This window comes from Artemia franciscana, chromosome 3, assembly GCF_032884065.1.
Source record: "Artemia franciscana chromosome 3, ASM3288406v1, whole genome shotgun sequence".
NCBI classification, from domain to species: Eukaryota; Metazoa; Arthropoda; class Branchiopoda; order Anostraca; family Artemiidae; genus Artemia; species Artemia franciscana.
In genome coordinates, this window is record NC_088865.1 from 37,439,946 (window position 1) to 37,453,544 (window position 13,599).

General features: G+C 36.1%; 2 protein-coding genes across 7 annotated transcripts in view; one reads left to right on the forward strand and one right to left on the reverse strand.

Moving 5' to 3' along the window:
* Positions 1 to 13,599, forward strand: part of LOC136025247 (Kv channel-interacting protein 1-like) — a 333,579-nt gene that overhangs the window by 145,782 nt on the left and 174,198 nt on the right. The window lies entirely within an intron of this gene.
* The window catches only part of LOC136024641 (Kv channel-interacting protein 1-like), a gene marked incomplete at its 3' end in the record, with an annotated part of 108,962 nt that overhangs the window by 15,654 nt on the left and 79,709 nt on the right, over positions 1 to 13,599 (reverse strand). For all 5 annotated transcript variants that reach the window (XM_065700072.1, XM_065700071.1, XM_065700069.1 and 2 more), the window contains 2 exon segments: positions 8,309 to 8,432; positions 11,855 to 11,922. In XM_065700072.1, the coding sequence (XP_065556144.1) occupies positions 8,309 to 8,432; positions 11,855 to 11,922 (192 nt within the window).

Here is a 13,599-nt window from a genome sequence, read left to right on the forward strand (position 1 = left end):
TTATCTGAAAAGATAGCAGTTCCTACTAGAAAGGTTAGAATGGAAACATAAATTCACAAATTCTCGCAAAATCTGGCCCTAGTTAAGTGTTGCAACGATGCTAAAGTTTGGTTTAGAATCTGGCAAGATTGGGATAGGCCCAAATCCGGTCCAGCTAACTCCGTCCGTTTATGGACGAAACGAAAATTTGACAAGCAACTGAAAGCTCATCGTACCAAATAAAAAGAAGAGTACTCCTCCAGAATCGTAAGTGACCCAAAACTAATCTGGAAAGCCTGGTGAGCGAACCGGCCGCCGGAAAACCCCATGATTCGATTAGCGAAAAAGATTGGGAATCGTACTTTTCCAACAAATTCAGTGCCCCCGACCCAAATACGTCTAATCCCTTCGCAAATCGGCTAAAATCGGTATTATCCAACCAGTGTGTCCCTGATTTTGTCGTTACTTACGGAAGCGTACATGAAGCTATTTTAAAGCTGAAGAAGAAACATTCCCGTGGTGTAGACGAACTGTGGACACTAAATCTGCTACACGGTACCACTATGCTTATTGAATATCTGACGCTGCTATTCCAGATTATTTTTACCACTGGTATAGTACCTGACTCTTTTTGTGTCGGTTTGCTCTCGCCCATCCTTAAAAAAGGGAAAGCACCGGACCAATGCTCTTCGTACAGGCCCATCACTGTTGCTCTAGTGCTCTGTAAAGTTCTAGAGATCTTAGTCTCAAAAGAAATTCAATATTCGTGCCGAATGCCTGACCACCAGTTCGGTTTCCGACCCGGTCTGGGTTGTGCTCACGCTCTCTTCAGTCTTGCCGCTATTCTAGCAGATTCTCACGAATCTTGTGACCCTTATTGGTGCTTTTGATGTGAGTAGAGCGTTTGATTCGTCGATTCGCGCTCAGGCCCTTTTAGCCACTTACCAGCAATGTGTAAACCTCCGTGTCACTAGCGTACTGTACGATATGTTTTGCCGTTTAAAAGCGCGTATAAAGATAGGTAACCGCATCACATCAGTGGTTCTTCCAGTAAAGAAATGTGTCCGCCAGGGTTCATTATTATCCCCAAGTTTATACAATAACAGTGTTCTAAATGCCCAGGCATGTGTCAATGTTTCATGTATCTCCAAGAATATAAATGTGTCGCTACTTACATACGGGGACGATCTATTAAATCTAAGTCGGTCTATTAGGGGTCTGCAATCGAATTTCTTGATCCTTCGAGATGAATACCGAAAAATCGGCCTGGCTTTCAATACTTCTAAATCTGCCGTTCTTTTTTTCAACGACAGTCTTTCTCAGCCTGAACACCTCCTGCTGGGTAGCGAGTCAATTACCGTTTCATCTCACGTCGTGTATCTGGGTCTACCCATAGGCCGTAACCTTAACGAAACTTGTCTACTGCTCGTCAAACACGTCGAAAAAAAACTCCGCACCGCGTATGGGTCTATCGTCACCGAAAGTATCTCGCAAATATGTATAACGCAGTCGCACTGCCGCATATTCTATATATCGCGCCATTTTGGAATTTATTATTTGACAGCCAAAAACACAAGCTCCGGTCCCTTTATTTTAGGTTCGCGAAGTTCCTGTTGCGATGCCCCTTTTGGACGAGAAATACTTATATGATTGATAAACACAGGATTGCAAACCCCAGTGTCGCGGTAAACCGGTTGATTTCTAATTTTCAGACAAAATGGAACCACGCCTGGCTTAAACACTTCTACAGTTCTTGATTGTGTATTTTTCCATGTTGTGTTTTAAATTTCTCTCCGTTTTTCTTCCCTTTTTTTCTTTTTTTTTCATTGTACTCCGTTTTGTTCCATGTGAAAAATACGGGTAATAAATATTTTACTTACTTACTTACTTATATGTCAATATTGAATATACTGCAACCTGCAGAGCCCTCTGCAAATAGTTACACTATCAAGATGTTTACACATTATTTTCTTCATTCAATCCGACTGGTAAGGTTCTATAATGTTTTTGCCTGTCTTGGCAACCGGTAAAAAAAAAAAAAAAACTTTGAAGAACAAACAATACTGAATAATGGCTTAGAATGCTTACAGCTGTGCGTGACGATTCCCGAGAGGCAAAATTTGGTTATTTTTATCTTGAGCCAAAAACTACATATGCAAAAAATAAGGTATTTAATTTTTCCCTGAATTTCAAACTAAATTAAAGTCAGTATATAAAAACAGCCTTTTTTTTACGTAGTTAATTTTCACGAAATAGCAGGGCATCATTATATTTAAAGCAGGGCTAAAACAATCTTAAGCTTCATTTTCAAATGTGGTACTTCTCCTCAATTAAAATTTTATTCTTATTCTTAATTGTAAAATGAAAGTTTTTATTTTTATGCGACATAACTCCAAGATATGCTATTCTCCAAAAGCTTTCTTTATCTCTGCTAAATAATTAGAAGCAATAAAGAGCAACAAGAACTAGAAAGAAAATCCCCAATTACTCCTTTATAAAGACGAGAAATCTCCCCATCAATATCAAGAGAATCCCAAAAGGAACAACACAAAGAAACATATATTGAAGGAACAAATCACCGCTCCTAAGGAGTGTGTTTGGTTTCTCATTACATTTGAACTAATTATTACGGGTCCATCCCCTTATCAATGCAAAACATACATAGACTAAAGTATTAAGTTTTGGATTAAGTGAATGTTAAACTAGACATGAATGACATGCATAGATGCTGTGCTCAAATTCATCAAAAAGTTCGCTGTAACGAACTGTATTTCAGGACTATTAGAAATTAAGTTGCTAGTACTACTTATTTAGAAATTATAAATAAATTTCTTTGATTTTACTAAACTGCAAGCTAGGGCCATATCAAGGATGTTTTTACGGGGGATTTACGAAGTTTTTTTCGGGGGATGGGGGTTACAAAAAAGAAACTTTTAAAAACGCATCAAAAATGTGTTTATATTCATTTTTTTGCGTTTTTACGAGTCGGACAAACTTGTTTTTGAAAGGGATCTGATCGAAATTTTGGGATTTTATTTTGTTCAAACTAATAAAAGCTCGAATAGCTATACTGCCTGGGATGCAATGGCCCTATAGCCCCAGGGGAAGGATTGAAAATTATACAATTTGCCCATTGTTTGCATGCAGGATTTACTATTTGAAAAAGGGAAAATATTTGATTTTAGGTGTGTTCGAAAAGGGTGAGGGCATTGAGGTGAAACTTCGGAGAATGTAGAGGGGTATATTGAGAGGTGACTCGGCACAATACTAACTGAAACTCTAAAAAACGGAATTTCGATACCAATAGATACATCAAAAGATTCATATTTTATGCTGATTTTAAATGAATGAATCTCACCAAATTAAGTCTTACCCACCAAAAGTTACAAGCTTAAGAAAATTTGCCTTATTTCTAAAAAAAATAGGAAAACACCCCGTAAAATTCATAGAATCTTAATGAAAATCCCATCATTAGATTCAGCGTATCGAAGAACCCTATTGTAGAGGTTTCAAGCCTCTATCTGTGGAATTCTGTACTTTTGGCCAGAAGAAGATAATGGTGCATGTTCATTTATTTTTTGCTTTTTGTGTTTTTTTCAGGGGTGATTCTATCGACCCATTGGTGCTTTAATGCCACGAGAAGGCTCATTTGAATGGAATTTAAAAGCTCTAGTGACCTTTTTAAGTGACCAAAAAATTGGAGGGCAACTAGGCCTCCCCCAACGCCCATTTTTTACCAAAGTAATTGGATCAAAATTTTAAGATGGTAGTTTTGTTCAGCATAGTCGATAAATCTAATAGCTATGTCTCTGAGAATGACTTAATCCCCAACAGTTCCAAGGGAAAGGGCTGCAAGTTACGAACTTTGCCCATTCTTTACATATAGTATTGGTTATTAGGAAATTTACTGACGTTTTCAGGGTGATTTTCTCTGGTGGGTGTGGGGGGGGGGGGTGGAGGTTTGGGGGAGGAATTCACGTGAGAGGATCTTTCCATGGAGGAATATTTCATGGGGGAAGAGAACCTTCCATGAAGAGGGTGGCGGTTTTCCAATAATTATTTAAAAAATAATCTGAAATTAAATTAAAAAACAAGTTTTTACAACTGAAAGTTAGGAGCAACATTAAAACTTAAAGCGAGCAGAAATTATTACGTATATGAGGGGGTTTGCCCCCTCTCCAATACCTTGCTCTTTATCCTAAAGTATTTTAGTACTTTCAAAAGAGCTATTCATTCTAATTAAATGGCCTTTGTGATTCAGTGGTCATTAAAGAATTGAAACAGAATTCGAAATTTAGCGTCTATAGCGAGGTATTGACGAGGGGGCGAATCCCCTTATAAACGTAAAATTTCTGTTAATTTTAAGTTTTAATGTTGGTCCTTACTTTCAACTGATTTTTTTTTTTCATTAATTCACTAAATCAAGAGGCACTATGATTTAATGCCCTTTTCCATGCAGCACTAAATCATATTTAGTACTACATGCAGTTTATCTAAAAGAAGGGTATGCAATATTTTAAGAACGGCTGAAAGTATTGAGTCAAAACTTTCAGGACGTTATGAGGGAGAAGTCGGGAAGTGGTTAAGGGAGCAACAGCCTCCTCCCATGCCTTTTTTTGTTATCCTCCCTCCAAAAAATACTTGATTTAAATTTTGAATAGTCATCTTGTTCAGTATTGTCAATAGCTCAAATAACTATGCCTATAGAGATGACACAACCCCCTACAGCTCTGACGAGGGATGCTGAACACAATAGAACACACCGTGGGCGCGCTGAGTTTCAGAAGGACGTAAAATCAATATCTAAGGAACAGCTGAGGATATTAATTTGAAATTTTCAGGGAATGTTAAAGAGCTATTGAAGGGCAACACACCCCTCGCCCTTCTTAGATACTCCCTTTCCTCACTAATGATCAAAATTACAAAAACCCATTTTGGTTAAAACAACCAAAAAGTCTAGTTACTATGCTTCCGTGGATGCAATGACCCCTATATCCCCAGGGTAAGAATTGTAAATTTTGCAATTTCCCTTTTTTGTTACGAAAAAGGGGATGTTTAATCCTAGTGTGTATGAAAAGGCTAAGGGTATTAAGGTGAAAGTTTGGGGAATGTTGAAGGGCATGTTAAACTAAATCAAAAGAAATTATATGCATCCTGTAAATCAAAAAGGTGTCTCTGCAAAGTCAGAAGATCAGGTGAGGGCACTAAGATTAAACTCTCAGGGCATATTTTGTGTTAAAATGTGGTCGGAGTACAGCCAGTCCCCCACTCATATCCTTTGTAGCTGCCCTCCTTCCAAAGATATCTGATCAAAATTCTGTAATAGCTATCTTGTTAAGAATAGCAGATAAATTCAACAACTATGCCTGAGGGGATATCCTAACCCAGCAGTCCCTGAGGCAAGTGTTGTAAGTTAAATAAGTACCACATTGCTTATATAAAAGACTGTTTATTGGGAAAATAGGGCATGTTTGATCATGTTGTCTCTAAAAAGGGTAAGAATACTAGGGTAGAACTTTTAGAAAACTTTTAGATGGATGTCAAACAAAATCAAAGTAAACTATGTGCAGGCGGATTTTTAAAAGGACACAACAGCAATATCAGAGGATTGGCGAAGATTATTAAGTAGAAACTTTAAAGGTATGTTGAAAAGGAAACAAAGGGCGTTCCCTCCCTCTTACCCTATTAGATACTCCCCTTAAAACCGATAGAGATCTTAAAAATCCATTTTATTCCAAACACTCACAATATCTAATAGCTATGCCTTGGAATTGCCATTTCCCATCAGCCCTTGGGGCAAGCTATTCAAATTAAGCAAGTTTTCCATATTTTACACGCAGGATTTATCATTTGGAAGGGGGTGAATGTTTGATGTGAGTGTGTCCAAAAAGGCCAAGTCTATTAGGGCAATTTTTTGAGAAGTGTTGAGAGGTATGTTGAGACAAACCAAAAGAAACTACATGAATTCAATTTATAAAAGAGGCGTACCTGCAATAACTTAGAACGGGTAAGGGTATTAAATTGAAACTTTGAAGGCCACTATTACTACTGCTAATGCTGCTATCTATTTGTGACTATTTTCAGGGAATGTTGAAAGGAATGTTGAACTTTGAAACTTTAGTGCAGAAAATAACATCACTTCGATGTTTTGACATTTTGATGAACTTTGATATTGAAAACAAAAAAATTTGATACTGAAATGGGGAATATTGAAAAATTTTAAACATTAAAATCAAAAACGAACAAAAATGGATAAGAAAAACTATCTGAAAAGAAGTTTTCTGAGAAAAATAAAGAGCCATATCAAACTTAGGATCATAAGAAATAAATTCCTATAATAATTTGAAATAAAACGACGAGAAATTACCATAAAAGAATAAATAAAACCTAAAGCGAACAGATATTAAATAAACAATCATATTAAACAAACATGTAACAGGTACTAATATGAACGATTTAGTAAATCTTAAAATCAGCAAATTTTAAATTGAACATTCAAATAAAACCAAAAATGAACAAAACTACTACAAACAAGAGTTTGACTGCTGCCTCCTTACCCCTCCGCTAACTGTAAAAATCTAAAGCCTACTGCGTCATTTGTGCTTTTCTGAAAATCAATTACTACTACTACTTCTACTACTACTAACAACTCACCGCAACACAAAGCCACCTGAGCCCAACATAGCTCCACACGCTCCTCTTCCATCCCAATCTATTCAAAGCCACATTCTTTAAACCCTTCCAGTATGTTCTCATTTGCCTGAAATCTTTTCTTAGGATATCTTCCCATTTGCGTTGCCTATAGTAAAGGCCATATGGCTTCAATGTATGTATAATTTTGTATAATGTAATGTATAATTTTCAAAGGCCATATGGCAGTAATTTTATTCTTGTAAATAATCACTTTAATGTATTTGTCTGGTATACTACACAAGAATAAGAACTCTTCTATCATATCAATCAAACTCTGGGTTATAATCTACAAAACTGATGACTAAAGGCGCTTCGTGACTCAAGCCCCTCTTAAATACTAATCTAAGAGTGGAAATTCGGTAAAAACATCCTCTATCCTTCCTAAAGCAACACTATTATTCACTTAAAACTATCTACAGCATATCTAGGTCTAATTAGCATCATCATACTAAGCAATTTACAACATGCAAAACCAGGCTAATGCCTCTATAATTACCATATTTGGTCTCATCACTAATTAAGAGCTTTCCTAAAATCGCTAGATACTTTCCCTTTTTCAAAACCACATTTATAATCTCCAGTACTTATTTCTAACCTCATAAGCCACATATTAAAAAAAACACACATTTAACACATTATCTGCATCATTTATCACACCTGAGGTTTTAAGGTAATTACCCTACTAAATTTTAGATTTAAATTAATTTTAGACACTACTAGATGTTAATCTTTACTTTTAATCTTATTTTTACCTACTTTAACCCTATTTTTACAAATCTTGGCGTTAAATTTCCGAATAAAACACCATTTTTTTTTTGCTTGGTACCAATTGCATTTGTTCCTGTAGCTGTAAATAAAATTTATCTGATTCACAACTATCTCGGTAAGTCGGTTCTGCAGGAGTATATACTACTATGACTAATACCCTGTATTTTTTAGGCATAAAATGATTAACTTGGATTCTATTATTAGTAACTTCCAACCTAAACAAAACTTAGCAGCTTCCCAATTCATGATGAGCCATACACAGTGTCTCTTTACCACATCATTACTGCCAGAGTAAGCAAACTTTATATCCCCTAATCTCATATTATATTACCCTTGAACCTTGAATGGTAGCGATGTAGCGCGGTGGTTAAAACTGCAGCATTCATGTGCCCTCAGTAATGAGTACTTAGTAAAGATATCTGTTGTCTTTGTTTATTTCTTTTCTCCTGACTTCTTCGTATATAAAGGGCAGTCTTAGAAACTTCGGACATATCTCATTCAATTGGAAACTGAGAGTTCTAGTGCCCTTTTTAAGATCAAAAGTGATTAGATTAAAGTATGATCGAGAACAGAAGAATTTGTTTGAAGAATGTTTTATGAGTTTCTGAAATTCCTAGTAAGTTCATTTCAAAGCGTCTGTATCCGTCAGTCAAAATCTCGATACGATAGTTATTTTTAACGTCGTAACATTCTAAGTAGCAATATTCATTTTCTTTGAATCATTGATTTTGTTTTTTGTCTTAGGAAAAACAACGGTTCCATAGCTATGTGGCCTATATCATATTACTTAGGCTAAAAAAAAACAATCAATAATGTCATGTTTTATTTAGAGCTTAGAAATAAATAAAAAAGAGAGCAGAAATATTACCTCCTTTTGGAAAAAGCTGAGTGTATCCGGCTTTGAAATTTTCCTCTTTTATAACTCCCGAAGGATAAGCCGCCTTGAAGTCTCTATATAGCCTTTTCAGTTCTTTTTTGGAGAAATGTGTAGCCTGAAATTATAACTGAATGTTTCTGTTATTTATTATCATTTCATTTTTAACGAAAACACGACAAACATTGCAAACTTGCTTTTCGCTCGTTCAAAATAAGTAGTTTTTGGACCATTCACAAAGAGAATTAATTGTACCAATATTCAGATAATGCTAAAACTTATTTTTGACGTAAAAGACTTATTTTCTAAAAAAAAAATTAAGTGAATAACCTGACCTTCATCACCTTTGGAATGACCCCGAAGTTAATTATTGTGTTGGTATAAATGTGTTAGTTTCAATTTAGTATTTCTACTGAGGAGAGTCGTTGTATATGTGATCAAAATATATAGACTTTTGAACCTGTTTTCTCTGTCTAATAAATATATTTATCCCCATTTGAACGTTTATTAGTTCGCTAAAGCGTAATTTTAACTAATGCTAGGGGTCAAATTTTAATATTGGAAAGGAAAATTTAATGTTAAAACTGAGATCGGGGACTCGGGCCACCAGTAGGGGGCATTTTTCTTCAATTTCTTAAACGAAGACAGACAAGAAGATTTTTTTCCAAAATCTAAATATGGTAACTGCCCCTCCCCCTGCCCTCCTTCAATTAGCACCCCTGTTGATGACTCAGCAAAGCTAATTTGATAAGTTCTAAATGATGATTCAAACTTGGTTGGGGTTCAGACTACCCAACTGAAAGGATCAAAGGCTCCTCCACTTTATCTAAAGAATCTTTGATTCGACTATGGTAAGGATGTTGACGTTATGATGAAGCGCTGAATCTTCTTCCTCAAAGATGTTATTAAAGGACTGAAATTTTTTAAAGAAACCAATGCTATCTAAGGTGGCAGCGTTTAACTGCCAAAGCCTACTCAACAGTTTCAATGTTTTTATCTTTCATTCTTATTGATTCTAGGAGAAACTGATTTGGTGTGTATCTTTTAAATGTTTCCTGATAGCATTTCTTGCTTCTTTGCAACTATTAGTGGATATAGTTTCTCAGTAAGGGTTGGATTAGTTGGAAACACAAGTTATTACATTACTTGTAACAGTAGAGTACCTTAGAGTGACTTAGTTGTCAAACACCTTTGATCCTCAGTTTTATAGATTATGAGCAAGCGTTCAGTTCTGTTGATAGAAGAGCTGTAGCATTTGTGTTTGTCAGATAAATGACATACCAGACAAATACATTAAAGTGATTAGTACTGTGTACGAGGATAATACTGCTGCGCTTAAGGTAGAAAATGAGGTTAGTATATAGTTTTGTATTAAATCAGGAGTTAAGCAGGGTTTTGTTCTATCCCCCTTTATATTGATCATTTAATTGAACTTTGTCTTGAGGAGCACAGGAATGGCAATGGAAGACCACAGAGCCAAATGGAGAGGAAAAACTCTCCTAGACTTAGATTAAGCTGATGATTTTAGCCTCCTAGATGAAAGTGTGAGCAAAATGAATGAACGTTTAGAGGTTTTACGAGTTCAGGGTGCTAGAATAGGTTGGAAAATTAATGTTAAGAAGACTAAATCACTAAGGCTAGGAATAAGTGAAGATGAAAGTGTGACGCTGGGTAACGAAAAGATTGATCAGGTGGGCCGCTTCACTTACCTTGGTAGTAGTATTAGTAAAGACGCTGGGAGCAATGAAGATGTCAAAATAAGTGAAGAATGTTAAAATATCCAAGGCTAAGGGTGTTTTTTTCACAGTTTAACAATGTTTGAAAGAATAGGAAAATAAGTTTGCAAACCAAGATTTGAATATTGGAAGGTACAGTGATCAAATATGGGTATGAAGCATGGGCGCTTTGAAAAGCGGATGAAGATTTACTAGATGTTTTCCAGAGAAATTGCTTACGGATTGTTCTCGGTACCCGGCTGACTTATCCTATTTCAAACGGTAGGCTTTACGAAAATTGTGTTTCAATCCCGCTTTCTAGGGCTATAATGAAAGAAAGTAAAACAGTTCAAAATAGGGATGAAACCTTTTTATTGACAGTGAAAAGATATAAAATTTAACTGGATATTTCGAACACATATACAGTGTTCATCATCAGCAGTATGGAGCAGTATCACAGCTGATGGAGTTTTACTGCTGATGATGAACACTTTATATGTGTTCGAAATATCCAGTTAAATTTTATACCTGTTCACTGTCAATAAAAAGGTTTCATCCCTATTTTGAACTGTTTTACTGTCGTCATGGAAAGGCAGTGTAGTCTTCGAAGTTATCTATAATGAAAGAAATGTTGAGATGACCAGGGCGCGTTCAGCAGACGAAGGATGACAGATGACCGAAGATTGTCCTTTTCAGCCAACCGTCTAGGGCTAAACAAAAAGCAGGTCTTCCTCGTCTGGGGCAGGATGATGTCTCAGTGAAATATTTTAAGGAAATTGAAACTTTCTGGGAGGGTTTAAAGAGGGAGTCTCCAAATAGACTGGGATGGAGGAGGAGCATGCGTAGCTATGCTGTCCTCAGGCAGCTTGGTGCTGCGGTGAGTTGTTAGTAGCAGTAGTAGTAGACTCCAATTCATTAATGATTTCTTTGTATCTTTTATGAAGAAATGGCATTTTAAGTTTTTCCTCACGGAAATGAAACTAAATGGTAAGTCAGCACTTTGTCGTGTTCAACAACGATCGTTAGCTGCTGGAGGCCTGATTCATATACATCCTGAGACTTTTTGCACACTGTCACGGTTGACGAACTGCTTAATTTTCGCGAAATTTTCACGATTGCCCACAGACTTGTCGGGTTGTTTCAGCATTAATTAGCATTTAGTTAAATTATATTGTTGGATTTTTTATTAAAAACTGTAGCATAGATATTGTGATACAGGCGTATTTATTTATTGAGAGGTTAAAATTACAAGGAATTTAAAGTAGGTTATGAAACTACTTTCAAACGAGACAAACGAGGTAACTAGCGGCCAGTGAAAAAAAGAGGAAAAATGGAAATATTTCAGCCAAGGCCTCTGCTTAGCCCTACTTGTTCCAAAAAAAAAAGAAGGATATAAGTCAACGAAACGAAAGAAAGAGAATGACATCCATAAAAAAAAAAAAAAAAAAAATCAAAATAAAGACTCATCGTGAATGAACAATTTTACACTGAGGCAGGCTGGGCAGAAGTTTCGGCCTAGCATTTTTCTTTTTCTTTTTTTCTACTGGCCGAGGGCTCTCAGAAACTATGTACACCAGTTGACGTGTGTCAAACGTGTCGTAACTGTGTCAAGCATTTTGGAGTTGTTTCAAGCGTCGCGACACTTTGCCAAGCATGGTGGAATTGTGGAGCACATGCTGTGAGATGTTTGTTCAGTGGCGGCAAGTCACCGACCCAATGCTAATGACTCCAAATTTCTTCGTTTTTTTGTTGTCTTTACTTTTTTCGTATTGACAATGTAAAAGGAAATGTTTTTAACATTCCTTTTTTTTATAAATTATATTACCTTTGCTAGTTGTTCCAATCCTCGTGGACGGCGGTAAACAGGATTTTCAATATCTTCAACTTCAATGTCTGAAAAAAGGAGAGAAAATGAAATTGCAGAGCAACAGGTTAAGAGGACAATAAAGAGTATATACAATAAAGAATTGTAAATTGAAGAATATGGACATTTTGACAGAACGCACGTTCCTTCAGTCCTTTCTCAAAATAATCAGAATCAAAACCGCTTAAGATCACTGATCAAGTTTATTCCAAAATGTTATTTCTCTTAAAACATTTTATTTCAACTGAAATTTTTCAATTTCAGCAGAGCCGAAACCGCAATTTCATCCTTTACCATTTTACTAGTTCGTTACTTTTGTCGAATGGGAACAATTTTAGATTCGGCACATTAATAAAATATATCTATATACTTCCACTATATTGAAAACATGCTATTACGAAACCGCAACTCGAGATCATACATGTGTACACAAAAGCTAACATAAACGCATGAAACTCAAAGCTTTTATGAAATTCATAACTGCAAGCGCCAAGAGAGCTACGAGACACAAGGAGTGACTCCGCTCAATAGTATCCAAAGCTCTCAAACCAGAATTTTGATAATGGTAGATACATCAGTTATACAGATAAGCTGAAAGAATCAGCTTGTTCTGTTGAAAAAAAAACAAGTTTTCAAAACTAAAATTAAGGAGTAACATTCAAACTTAAAACTAACAGAAATCTTTATGTATCTGAGGGGGTTCACCTACTCGTTTTAATTCTTCAAGAATAACCCCTGTATCACAAAGGCCATTTAATTAGAATAAATAGCTCTTTTGCAAGTGCTAAAAAAGCTTTATCGTAAAGAGAAAGGTATTAACGAGGAGAAAACCCCCTCACATGCGTAATAATTTCTGTTCGTTTTAAGTTTGTTGCTCCTTACTTTCAGTTGAAAAAACTATTTTTTCTAATTTCTGATCGTTTTTTAAATAATGCTTGGCACCTCCTTCATGGAAAATTTTCTTCCCCCGAGGAAAAATTCCTCCATGGAAAGATCCTCCCGTGTAACCCCCTCTCCCTGACCCCCCCACCAGAAAAAATTCTCCCTGTAAACGTCTTTATACTACCCAACAACCGCTACTATATGTAAATGTTGGGCTATAAATAAATATAAGATCATAACTTGCAGCCCTTCCCCCAGGGACTGTGGGGGATTAGGCCATCATCAAGGACATAGTTATTAGGTTTTTTGACTATGACGAAAAATGGCTATCTCAAAATTTTGATCCGGTAACTGTCGGAAAATGAGTGTGGGAGGGGGCCTAGTTGCCCTCCATTTATTTGATCATTTAAAAAGGCACTCGAACTTTTAATTTCTGTTTGAATGAGCCATCTCACGATATTCTAGAAACCACATCTATATATTTGAAATCAGCATAAAAACCCGATTCTTTTGATGTGTCTACTGGCATCAAAGTTCTGTTTTTACAGTTTCAGTTACTATTGGGCCGGGTCGCTCCTTGCTTACAGTTCGTTAGTACGAACTGCTTGGCTCCAAATATATGAGATTCATCAAGTTTAGTCTTACTTCTCAAAAGTTACGAGCCTGAGAAAATTTGTCTGATTTTCGAACTACAGGGAAACACCCACTAAAAGTCAAGGAATCTTAATTGCATATCAGGGAGCCAAACTGTAGAAGTTTCAAGCTTCTATATTAAAAAAATGTTGAATTTTAGATTTTTTGCCAGAAGAAGACAAATGTGTGTT